The 14,014-nt window shown below is 44.4% G+C and overlaps 1 protein-coding gene across 1 annotated transcript in view; it reads left to right on the top strand.

Moving 5' to 3' along the window:
* The window catches only part of SLC35F6 (solute carrier family 35 member F6), a 50,541-nt gene extending 37,213 nt beyond the window's left edge, over positions 1-13,328 (top strand). Inside the window, exons 4-7 of the mRNA XM_075598732.1 lie at positions 3,142-3,316; positions 6,086-6,298; positions 7,141-7,251; positions 9,500-13,328. Coding sequence (XP_075454847.1) covers positions 3,142-3,316; positions 6,086-6,298; positions 7,141-7,251; positions 9,500-9,963 — 963 coding nt within the window. The 3' untranslated portion in view covers positions 9,964-13,328. The remainder of the gene's footprint in view (positions 1-3,141; positions 3,317-6,085; positions 6,299-7,140; positions 7,252-9,499) is intronic.
* The last annotated feature ends 686 nt before the right edge of the window (positions 13,329-14,014 follow it).

Raw genomic sequence — 14,014 nt, 5'->3', positions numbered from 1 at the left:
TCCCACATACGCATGTAACCGTCCCACATACGCATGTAACCGTCCCACATACGCATGTAACCGTCCCACATACGCATGTAACCGTCCCACATACGCATGTAACCGTCCCACATACGCATGTAACCGTCCCACATACGCATGTAACCGTCCCACATACGCATCTAACCGTCCCACATACGCATGTAACCGTCCCACATATGCATGTAACCGTCCCACATACGCATGTAACCACCCCACATACGCATGTAACCGTCCCACATACACATGTAACCGCCCCACATACGAATGTAACCTTCCCACATACGCATGTAACCGTCCCACATACGCATGTAACCGTCCCACATACACATGTAACCGTCCCACATACACATGTAACCGTCCCACATACACATGTAACCGTCCCACATACACATGTAACCGTCCCACATACACATGTAACCGTCCGTCCCACATACGCATGTAACCGTCCCACATACGCATGTAACCGTCCCACATACGCATGTAACCGTCCCACATACGCATGTAACGTCCCACATACAGATGTAACCGTCCCACATACACATGTAACCGTCCCACATACACATGTAACCGTCCCACATACACATGTAACCGTCCCACATACAGATGTAACCGTCCCACATACAGATGTACCCGTCCCAAATACGCATGTAACCGTCCCACATACGCATGTAATCGTCCCACATACGCATGTAACCGTCCCACATACACATGTAACCGTCCCACATACGCATGTAACCGTCCCACATACGCATGTAACCGTCCCACATACGCATGTAACCGTCCCACATACGCATGTAACCGTCCCACATACGCATGTAACCGTCCCACATACGCATGTAACCGTCCCACATACACATGTAACCGTCCCACATACACATGTAACCGTCCGTCCCACATACGCATGTAACCGTCCCACATACGCATGTAACCGTCCCACATACGCATGTAACCGTCCCACATACGCATGTAACCGTCCCACATACGCATGTAACCGTCCCACATACGCATGTAACCGTCCCACATACGCATGTAACCGTCCCACATACACATGTAACCGTCCCACATACACATGTAACCGTCCCACATACACATGTAACCGTCCCACATACAGATGTAACCGTCCCACATACAGATGTAACGTCCCAAATACGCATGTAACCGTCCCACATACGCATGTAACCGTCCCACATACGCATGTAACCGTCCCACATACGCATGTAACCGTCCCACATACGAATGTAACCGTCCCACATACGCATGTAACTGTCCCACATACGCATGTAACCGTCCCACATACGCATGTAACCGTCCCACATACGCATGTAACCGTCCAACATACGCATGTAACCGTCCCACATACGCATGTAACCGTCCGTCCCACATACGCATGTAACCGTCCCACATACACATGTAACCGTCCGTCCCACATACGCATGTAACCGTCCCACATACGCATGTAACCGTCCCACATACGCATGTAACCGTCCCACATACGCATGTAACCGTCCCACATACGCATGTAACCGTCCCACATACGCATGTAACCGTCCCACATACGCATGTAACCATCCCACATACGCATGTAACCGTCCCACATACGCATGTAACCGTCCCACATACACATGTAACCGTCCCACATACACATGTAACCATCCCACATACACATGTAACCGTCCCACATACAGATGTAACCGTCCCACATACACATGTAACCGTCCCACATACACATGTAACCGTCCCACATACACATGTAACCGTCCCACATACACATGTAACCGTCCCACATACACATGTAACCGTCCCACATACGCATGTAACCGTCCCACATACGCATGTAACCATCCCACATACGCATGTAACCGTCCCACATACACATGTAACCATCCCACATACACATGTAACCGTCCCACATACACATGTAACCGTCCCACATACGCATGTAACCGTCCCACATACACATGTAACCATCCCACATACGCATGTAACCGTCCCACATACGCATGTAACCGTCCCACATACGCATGTAACCGTCCCACATACGCATATAACCGTCCCACATACACATGTAACCGTCCCACATACACATGTAACAAGCACCTTAATGGGACCACGCGCATAACATTCAGGAGATTTCCCTCTCACAAAAGTGCAACAATGTGATTTCTCTCTCCAGAGTAAGGCCTCGGGTATGGTCAGCGCATACGCGCTAACCCGCGCTGAGGCGTGCTGGTGCTTACCAGTGAGCCCCTACAGCCGCAATGAGAGCGGCTTTAGTAGGGGCTCGCCTACGCTTCCGCAAGCGCGCGGAAGCGTAGGTCTTATACAAAATTTAGATTTGGCGCTCGCCGGAGCACAGGGACGGTCACGTGAGCGGTTCGCCCAATGAGGGCGAACCAGCTCCGTGACGTCACTAGCCCGCCCCCTGACACGCCCCCGGACGGCGCGCGATCTAAGGCCAGGGAAAGCGGGTCCTCCGCGCGCCTCAGCAAGCAATCAGGGACCATGGACGCAGCCTAAGAGATGTCACAAGACAATCAGTAGGTTTAAGCAGCAGAACATGTGCTTTTTTTAATAGGTGGGATGCTGGGGGTCTGCAGAGCTGAACCCCATTAATTTAAGCGCCAGCGACGCCCTGCTCCCCGAGGTACTTACCTCCCACAGGGGGCACCGGTACCAGCTCCGCAGGTTTAAAGGCCGATAGGAAGCCGCAAGGGATGATGTCACGGCTTCCTATTGGCCCACGTGACATTTATGCCGCCATTATGTTCGCCACACACAACCCAGCCGGAGCTGCTACCGGTGCCCCCTACGGAGAGGAACCAGCGGGTCCCACGAGCTGAAATTAACAAAGCTCAGCACAGTAGACCCCCTGCTTCAATTCTGTTATATATATATTTTTTTTGTTTTATTATTATTAAAATCGTGCGGTGCGACATGTTCTGCTGCTTTAATATGGCATTAACCCAACAGGCCACCGTTACAGAACGCATCATTTAAAAAACAAAAAATGGAAAGCAGGACTGCGGCTTTAAGAGCTACGATTTAACCCATGAGGAACTGGCCAGCCTTTCATGCCCATAAGAATGACAGGTGAACGCCGTGTGTCTCCCTGTGTTGTAGGCCGTGGGCATGTTCCTAGGAGAATTGTCCTGCCTGGGCGCATTCTACATACTGGTGGCCTATAAAACCAGAAGAGCACCTGAGCCCGCTCTGTCACCGTCACAGCCATTCAACTCCCTGCTTTTCCTTCCGCCGGCGCTCTGTGACATGACTGGGACCTGCATCATGTATGTGGGTAAGTACACCTAACAGCATCATGTATGTGGGTAAGTACACCTACAGCATCATGATCCAATGAATTAGCTCCATCGCCCACCACCACCACCACCACCACACATCAATCGTTTTGAATGTGCAAAATAGGAAAATGGGACACCACAACCTAAATACTACAAATAATGGTACACGTCCCAGCTAGAAATCCAAAAGGGGTGAACCACGGAAGATACTAGATAAGTATATAAAAAAGAGAAGGAGTGTCTCTAAAGAAATGTTCCAAAAAAACCAGGGCACTCGCTGATACAGTATGTGTCCAAAAATACTAATATCATTTATTATTACGTCATAAACGTTGGCACTCAAATCCTTAAAACCTAAACAGTGTAAGAGCAGAACACCCCTAGGTAGAAGGCATAATATAAAGTAATAGCAGTAATATTACATACTGTAAGCAGCAGAAGTAAATCCTCCACGAGGTACCACACATAAGGTATACGCAGTACCCGAGTACTATAGGAAAAACAGAGTAACATTAAAATACCACTAATTATACTATATCATTCAATATAACACAGCATCATACCACCCAACTATTTCTAAAAAAATTGGCACAGAAATGTGTGTGTGTACAGTATATATATATATACACACACACAGTGTATCAATACCATACAGAGGAATCATATATAAACACATACAGAAGCATTTCATATACTGTAGATGCGTATCACTTCATATAAACACAGAATATAGGAGCTCCTCATTTTGTCCCTTATGGACCACACCGTCTACAGTAAAAATAGATTATATTACTATTTTTGGATACATATCAGCGAGTGCCCTGTTTTTTGGAGGTACTCCCTTTCTTTGTAAAATATAATTATAGAATGCGACCAGTTCTAAAGACATAGGGGGGGACGTACTGTCTCAAGGCAAATTTGGAGCGAACGTAACATAAATTGCATCATTTTCATCTTGCGTCTCTTGGCATCAATGTACCGTGGTCTTTGCACCATGTTTTGTGCCACTTGCGTCATGTTGCGATATGGGGAGTGACAAGTGGAGGAGTCAGGGAAGAGTTACACGATGCACAGATTGTAATAATTGTTGCAAACTCAGCGCCTCTGTGCGTCACTTTTGTATCTTGTATTTGCATCACAAGAATCAGGAGGTGGCGGAAAATGTTCTATCCTACAATTTGCGTCAAATCTAAGCAAAGTAGGGTGGGGGGCCGTGCTGTCCTTCCTTCCATGTAGTAACACAGGAGGGGGCGGGAGTAGGGGGCGTGATACCTTTTATTGGATTAACAAGTAGTAAATATGTTACAAGCTTTCTAACTTGTCAGGCTCCTTGACCGGGTTACCCTGAGAGTTTCGAAAGCTTGTAGCATATCAACTACTTGTTGGTCCAATAAAAAGGATTATCCCCCCTGCAGTACTCCCTCTCCCTCCTTTGTTATTATGTCACATGTAATAAACACTTCCATTGATTTGACGCAAACGCAAGCAGAAAATGGAGCAATGCATGAAACCAAACTTCTATTACAGTAGCACTACCTTTACATCGGTACATCTCCCTCGGGCGTTCTATGTATCAACGCAAACGCGGTGCTATCGTGGGGCAAACATTCTGCACCATATTTATCAAAGGAAAAAATCCTATTGATTTTAGTGAAACTTTTTTCTTTCATACTGTTCATAAGGTGCTGTTATTTTGCCCCAGTATTGCTCCACTTTGGCCATGATACATATGCCCCATAGACTCATACTGTATTTCATGTGAGTGGACTGTAAGGTGTCTTATGGAATAACACTATTTAGTAAATATAGGCCAACATATTTTATTTTGATATATTGTTATAACTTTATACCTATTACCCATACTATGTACAGACAGACACCCATCTGAGGAAGATATCCTGGAAATCCCGAAAGCTCCAGCATTGGCTTTTAAAGCCATCAACACACCTGGAAAATAAACAACTTAGGGTTTTTTTCAAATGCTTATAATGCATGAGTTGTTTTCCCTTCTTTTAAAAAGTACTGATCCCAAGATCTAGCCAATTATCAATGACATTAGTCACTAGTTCACATCAGGCCGCTGACAGAATTCCCAGGGCGCAGGGCTGAATTCCTGACCTTTGTCCCTGGTTGGTGAGCGGGACAAGACATTCTGGCAGCCTGTTAACTAAAGCGTTGGTGGGGAGAGAGGGGTTTCTTGGGTGCTGGCCGTCTGTTGACAACATGGTTGGTGAGGAGAGATGGATTTTGTGAGTGCTGGCATCCTGTTGACTACAGGGTTGGTGGGGGAGGGAGATGTTTTGGGTGCTGGCAGTCTGTTGACAACAGGGTTGGTGGGGAGAGAGGGATTTTGTGGGTGCTGGCATCCTGTTGACTACAGGGTTGGTGGGGGGAGGGCGATTTTTTTTGGGTGCTTGCAGCCTGTTGAGTGGGGAGGGGGTTTGCATCCTGTTGAGCAAAGGCAGGGGTTTAGCAAAGGAAGGGCTAGCCAATCACAAAAGTCTGACCTGCCAACACCAGACCTGGGGCACATCTCTTGGCACCTCCCACCCACACGGGCATCCCTAATTCCAGTTAATCCTACTGTATGTTACCATAAATTTTCAATATATATTTAGTAAATTTGTGCTCTTACATTTAAAAAGAATTGACAATCTGTAGCGTGGAAAACACATTGATACATCTCAGCACCACTAATAATACTGTTGTTTTCTGTATACGTCTTGTATCGAGTTTCATTGTTCCTCACCGATCCTTTATTCCAGCCCTGAATATGACCAGTGCCTCCAGCTTCCAGATGCTACGAGGAGCCGTTATTATTTTCACAGGGCTACTTTCTGTCGCTTTCCTGGGGAGGAAACTGGAGTGGAGCCAGTGGCTGGGAATCTTTGTCACCATCTGTGGTCTGGTGGTGGTGGGCTTGGCAGATTTGCTTAGTGGTTCCAGCGGTGGGAAGAGTCTGAATAATGTCATTACAGGTAAGTGCTGTAGGTGCATGTTTTCATGGTATCAGTAGAACATGTATATATACATATACAGCCGTACATCAATGAGCTATCATATAAAGTGTGAGTGAGGATATAAAGAAAGCAATATTTCACATTAACTTTAATACTGACATATTGTATTTTCTTTATTTTCAAATAATACTTATTAATTCATTATTGTACAATGAATCGGGTGAAAAGCATCAGAGTGCATAAAGTACCTGTACTAAGCAAATGACCATACTGTAGTACCTTCTTCAATTCCAAAACTAGATTTTACAGTTCACCATAGTGTGAGATTATAGGGTCGCCAGGTATTCAGTTTTGAACCGGACTGTAAGAAAAAGATGAGGATTGGCGAAAGACTGTCCTGTAATTTGGACACTGTCCAGTAAAAAATAAGAGGTAATACTGGACATGTATGTGTCCGGTATTACCTCTCTGGAATTAGTGATTTAACCGGCTTTGTGGGGCCACAGGATTTTCCTAAGCAGGGCTGGGAAGCTTCACCCATCCTAATTGGCTGTATTACCCAGCAGCAGCCAATCAGGAGGAGGTGTCAGGAGCCCTGGGGGTGGGGCCAAGGAGAGGAGGAAACAGCATGGAGTGGAGAGGTGTGTGAGTGTGTGTTGAGCCAGTCACACCTTTCACCATTGTGTTCAGTATTTTTGAAGAAGCCACCTGACAACCCTTGGTGAGAATGAGCTCTCCCTCTGCATGTTTCCCAGTGGCCTGACATGCAGCACAGGTTATTGGACTTACTGTACGTTTAAAGTTGTGTTACGCAATTCCAGAAAGCGACTATTACATATCTTTTCATTCTCCCTCTACAGGTGACCTGCTTATCATCATGGCCCAGGTGATTGTAGCAATCCAGATGGTTCTGGAGGAGAAATTTGTCTACAAACATGATGTTCACCCGCTCCGCGCCGTGGGCACTGAGGGTATGTAAAGGGACGTATTTCACACAGCTGTGTCTTTCTCAGCAATGTCAAATATAAGGCATATCGGAGCCAGTCAGAGGGAAATGTTAGTGTGCCTCCAAATTGTGGCCCCAGTGTTATTGCAGTGCTATACTGTAATAAAGAGAGATAACGATTGCTGCATAAGACATACACAGACTTGGGAAAATGTGACATCAACATCATTTTTGTTTTTGATTGAGTAATTCAAAGTATAACTCATAGCAAATAAAAATATCACTAGTGAGCATATTCACATGTTTCAGACAGGTCTGCAACCCTGCTCATCACCAGTATCTCTTTGCATACAGTGCTTCCACTACAGCCAGGGATTCTGGGAAATGACAAGTAAATGAGCACACCGTGTCACCTTTTGCTTCAATTCCATTTTAACATGGACCCCTATAAGCTCATGCCTGCCGCAGTAAACAGCTTTTCAGCACAGCCTGGATTAAAGAAGTGCAGAGCCAGTAACCCTACTCACAGAAAGCTTTATTACTCCTAAGCCATTTTTCTGTTTAAATTACGTTGGCTTGAACCTTTTTTCTCGTGGGCTCATCCTGTATTTCACTATGAAATCCCCCCAGTGTTTTTACCATATAGACAAGTAGTAACACTGTTATGTGGGGGAAGAGGAGAAGTGGTTAGTGTGTTGCACTTGAATTTGCATGATTATGGGTAGTCTTCCCCTTTGGATCTCGTAGACTGGGTGATCTTTGGGCAAATGACTTTATCTCCCTGTGTCGTTACACAATGAACTTCAAAACAAGATACCGTGAGACTATACATTATTTTAGTGTTCTTCATGAAAAAAAAAAAAATATATATATATATATATATATGAAAAAATCACATTCAGTTGGCACACTGTAAACAACAGAAAAAATGCTGATGCTTGTCCCATATGCACATGTATATAAATAGGTTTTACCAGATTGGAGTCCGGAAAAAACGAGACAGCACACAGTCTTGTAAGTCCAGTAGAACTATATTCAGTTTAGCATGGCACCACATCCAACGTTTCGATCATCCCAACGGGACCTTCCTCAGGGACGTGGCACGTCCCTGAGGAAGGTCACGTTGGGATGATCGAAACGTTGGATGTGGTGCCATGCTAAACTGAATATAGTTCTACTGGACTTACAAGACTGTGTGCTGTCTCGTTTTTTCCGGACTCCAATCTGGTAAAACCTATTTATATATATATATATATATATATATATATATATATATATATATATATATAAAAGAATCATGTAATTTTTGGAGGGAACTCTTAACCTCGTCTCCCATGTAAACATTTTTAGGTTCTTCTTCATAACTCGGTTCTGGTAATTGATGACACTGAGATGTTTTATAGTAAATGTTTTAGCGCTTTACCAAGTTTAGAATTTGACCCTACATGTGTATAACAATTCTCTGCATTACTAAATGGGGGTATTAATATGGCCGAGGACTTTCACTTTATTGCAACTCCTATATACAGTACTCTGGTTAGTAACCATCTTGCTCTCACACAGAGGTAGTGACCATCACACACCGATCTGCCTCTTAATAACAACGTTGGTTCCCATACCTCTTCTCACAAACTCCAAAGCATAGACCTTCCCCTCTTACTGGCCCTGACTCTGTCTCGCTGACCAACACCCCACTTGTAGCTACAATGTAATTACCGGTTTTGCCCGATTTATAAGGCAATGTTTTTTTCCCAATAAAGTTACATTGAAAAGTACATACTCGCCTTATAATCTGTCCCCGCCCACTTTGCGAGCCAATCAGCAGTCGGATGTATGACGTAGGAGGGTAAAGCGGAAGAAGCTCCACCTTGGGGGCCTGAAGCAGCCATGTTGCTTGTGGCAGGAAGCTCAAACTGAGAGAGACAGACACAGAGAGAGACAGAGAGATAGAGTGTGTGTGTGTATATAAGTATGTATGTATGTGTGTATGTAAAACGTTCCAAAGGCCATATAACGTTTTACCATACACACTTTTAGAGCACCATTCACAAACAAATTACGTTACACAGTCCTAGCACTTTTAGAGCACCATTCACAAACAAATTATGTGTGTATGTAAACTGTTTTCTTTAAAACTGCTACTGAAATTAGGGGGTCGCCTTATATTCAGGAGTACCCTATAATCTAATATGGTATATAGGCCAGAAAGCCATTGGGTAGCATGTGGTGAAGAGGTTAATCCATTCCCATCTTTCATTCTTTTTGCTCTGCAGGATTCTTTGGATTTGTTATCCTCACTTTGCTGTTGATCCCCTTCTACTACATCCCAGCAGGCAACTTCAGCAATAACGACCGGCAAGTCCTAGAAGATGCCGTGGATGCCTTCTGCCAAATGGGCAACCAACCCCTAATTATACTCGCCTTGCTGGGCAACATTAGCAGTATTGCCTTCTTTAATTTTGCGGGTATTAGTGTAACTAAAGAAATCAGTGCCACAACCCGCATGGTGCTGGACAGCCTCAGGACAGTCGTGATCTGGATTGTCAGCTTGGCGGTGGGGTGGGAGAAGTTCCATGCACTGCAGATCCTGGGATTTATCGTCCTCTTGCTGGGAGCGGCCCTTTACAATGGACTACACAAGCCTCTGATGTGCCGAAGATGCCAGGAACAGAGCGGTGAAACTCAAAGTCTTCTGCAGGGGGAACGGACACCCATCAACGCAGACGTAGAAACATAGATGTATAGAGTTTGACGCTAGATGAGAACCACTTATCCCACCTAGGCTGCTGATGTCTAAAAGGGAACAGGATGTGACAAGAGACAACTAGGTCCAGGGTATTAGATGTATATATTTTAGTTTGTTTTCCGAAACCTTGTAAGAAGTAGACTGAAGTCAGTATTACTAACCTGACTCTGTGTTATCATGAGATCCTGATCTACGATTTGTTTTCTAACACTAATTCCAGTGTATTCTGGTTTACAACAGTCTTTCATTTCTATGGGGAAAAAAGAATACTCGGAGAAGCGTGACTGGATGGAAATCTAAAGGTGACATGGATCCAGAATGGAAATACAGCGAACAAACAATGTGTTCCAAGCTCAGGCTTAGAAATGTCATAATTCAAAGCAACAGATGCACCTAATGTTCAAACATACACACACATCTCATAAAGACAGTTGTCTGTAATCTAATGATAACCCAAACATGTATAGTGCATTATTGCCTCATTTTCCAGTTGCACCATTTCAGCCCCTTTAAACATCTCCTCTTAAGGTGCATGGGATGACTTGAGAAATCTACATGAAGAAAGCTTGAGGTTTAGTATGAAAACGACTATAATGTCTTAAAAATCCTTTATGGGATAATACAACCCATAATTAGCATCAGGTGTTCCACGTAATACACAAGAAAATAAACCGTCTTCTCAAAGCACACCTCTTCTTCTATCCCAATTTGGACACAGTAGCAGCGTCTAATTGCGTCCTGCTCCAAAACCGCTTCTCAACTAGATAGCATAAATATGGAGATACCTCACACGTAGATATACAGTATATCACTGGATTTATTATCAAACATATAGCCACAGAGTGTGGGGTGGGGGGGGCACCCGTCATCCCCCTCAACCTGACGAGAGGCGGCCTTACCCCCCGAAATATGCGGAGTGCATATATTCATTCTACTGAATAGATTGGGGAGATGAGACTATAGATAGAATGTAGAATGAAGCGGCTATTGTGCACTGGCATTGCAAATATACCACATTATACGTACAGAATCCCGGATAATAATATTTAGCGAGTGACATGGCTACTGTAGAACGAGCCCTGACAAAATGTGCTTGATTATATCGACAAGGAACAGAGACACATGAATACCGCTCTACAATATATTACACAACTGCTAAAATCTTTAAAAACACTTTGATACAGTCTCTCCTCTTGTTAACTGCAACTTGTGCGCACAAAGTGCCTGGTTTTTTTTTAACGTAAGAAGAAAAGGCATCTGTAAATTCGGACTAGGATATTTGGTTGCAGCCGATTTGGCTCAACTTACTGTAATCATCGCCGGTGCTTTGCTGCTAAGGTAAGACCCTAACCTTACCCCTAACCCTAGAAAACCCTAATTTTACCCCTTACCCTAAAAACCGCAACTCCTTACTCTAATCCCCAACCCTTAAAATCTTAACCTTTTACCCTAATCCCCGACACTAAAAAAAACCCAACCCTTGCCTTAAAACGCCTATCCTTAACCCCCTATCCTAACCACTTAATGAGTGGAGAGAAGGAGCGGCTCAGTGAGTAAAGACACTGATTGGCACTGAGTTTGGAGCAGGGGAAACTGGTTAAATTCCCGGTGTCGGCTCCTTGTGACCTTGGGCAAGTCGCTGTATCTCCCTGTGCCTCAGGCCCTAAAAACATAGATTTTACAGCAGGAACGGTGTCTGCAAAATGTCTGTAAAGCGCTACGTAGCACTATACAAGAACAAACAATTATTTTTATTAAACCCCTTAAATTAATTGACCTTATTGGGGAAGCGGCCGGCTCCTGAGTGTCCAGCAGCCAGGGTGAACCAAACGCCGGTTGAGACGCAGCCAAATGTCTGATTGCGCTGTAAGTGCGGGGTATACCCTTCTTCGTGTTACGGAGATGTTAGGAGAACGATCACAGACAAAGGGATGTTTTTCATTAATATGCTTTAACTTAAAGAAGAAAAAAATAGAAAAGGGATGTTTGATATATTGCTGTTTACCTTTTGCAGTGTTTGTGACAGTTTACAGTTCAAAGATTTTTCTGAATTAATTGATTTCTAGCACTAAACTCAGTCTTATGCCTGGTCCCTACGGCCCCTCATTCATGAAAGGATGCTGTGATCGGCGTGCACCTGGAAACTGCAAACTACAAGCCCGTAACGCAGAGAACCTGACCATACACTAGGGAATGTTGATCCTACAACGGTTTCTCCGGGGTATAGCAGAATATTTAATGTACAGGTACAAAGTCAGTAGTGATAATATAAGGCACAACACTTCTTAGTTACTTTTTTGCATTCACTTTAAATTACACGGACACTTTACTTGTATTCTGTAGTAAGGGAAGCACAGTTTGTATCTACATAATAAAATATGGCTGGACTAGTTGATCAGCTGTATTCTTCTTCTTATTATTATTTTTAATATATTGACAGCCACTGAGTATTTTGTATTAACTACATTGACGAAAACCCACTCAGATTCTCTGTGTACAGTACCATTCTCTTCACCTCCCTTTAAATATCACCCTCCGAGTTTCAGTCACTGCCTCTTCCATTTTTAATCCGACGCGCTTCGCCTCGTGTTTTCACTGACTGTGTAACTGTGACAATGCTAAATTTGGCTAACTTGTTGGGTTCACAACTCCCCAACTCCTCAAACATTCCATCTCCCAGCACTACACCTCCTACTGTACTTCCTAATGAACACGCATAACAAGTAAATGGAGGACACGGCGTTAAGTAAACCCTTTGGTTGCCGGAGTACCACGGCCCCTTCAGAAAATCGTGGTCTCGTGACCGCTCCTGAGAGACATTATCCTCTTGTCTTGAGGAATTTACCCATTAGGGAAATAATCGCTGGTCACACTTTCTCCTGGCTTATTTGAATGTTTTAAAGTTAGTATGCCTATATACTTACACTACTATAGACTTGCACTATTTACACTAACGGGCACATACATATACTGTAGAACCCTATCCTTCTTCCAGATAATACGCTATTAAGAAAGTAATGGGCAACTAGGCGTTCTCAGGTCACCTAGGGGGATAGGCACCGAACTAGAGGTGCATTTTCTGGGAAGGGGGTAATAGGAGTATTTCCCCAGAGAGTAAGTACACGAGACTACAGTACCTAATTGCACTTACAGTGAAATCTGCAGGAACTGCCTTTCATGGGTACCCCTCCTCTGGCACGGACCACGGTCAGTAAGTGGCCAAATGGGATATAGGGAATAGTTCCAAACATTTATCTACTGTATACCTAACAATGCATCTTAAAGATCCTGTTTGTAGGACCGAAACATTTGGTTTTTGTGCCACTTACCTGCAATACACCTTGGAGTTCATCTTATCTTGTGTGCTGTCTCGTTCTTTTATATATACTGTATATAGTGTAGAATAACCTAGACGCACAAGAGAAAAGAAAGAAAGGGAAAGGGGGGAACAAACGCAGTAGTATGTCTATAAATAATTGTGATGAGTGCTAAGTAATGTACTTACAATAAGGAACAGGAACACTGTAATGACTTGACTTGATTCTTAGAAGATGTAGTTTTGCATAGATCTCATCTCTCCCTCATATACCCCAAACTAAGCATCAAAATGGAGACACCTAGTTTCATCCCTAGTGTGGAGGAGTGTCAGGTGCTTACATCTATACCTCTCCCGGGAAGTCCTAGCCGAAGCAAAGCTGGCAGCCGATGGTCGGGTTGGAGCCACCGCAGTTCCCGCAGTTTGGATGGAGCTCAGCTACTCGCTGGAGTCTTACAGCAGCTGACCGAGAAGCTAAGTCCCTGACGCAACACTATCGCAAACTAAAAGCCTTCTCTGGGTTACGGCCCACGCCGCTGTGAGAAGCGTAGTTTCAGTAGTGGAGAGACCCCGCAGAATGGTCCTGCTCTGATGTAGTCGTGGAATGCCTGCGGTCCCCAGCCACCATTATGGTGTGATTTTACTGTGTGTCACGCGGGGGCCGACTCTCAACCCTAATCCGGGCCATAACCAAAGTTTACGGTGTTAAGGACGATGCCATTGCTC

This window comes from Ascaphus truei, chromosome 4 (assembly GCF_040206685.1).
Source record: "Ascaphus truei isolate aAscTru1 chromosome 4, aAscTru1.hap1, whole genome shotgun sequence".
NCBI lineage: Eukaryota > Metazoa > Chordata > Amphibia > Anura > Ascaphidae > Ascaphus > Ascaphus truei.
Note: the sequence above shows the minus strand (reverse complement) of the source record. Positions and strands in the feature narration are given on the sequence as shown.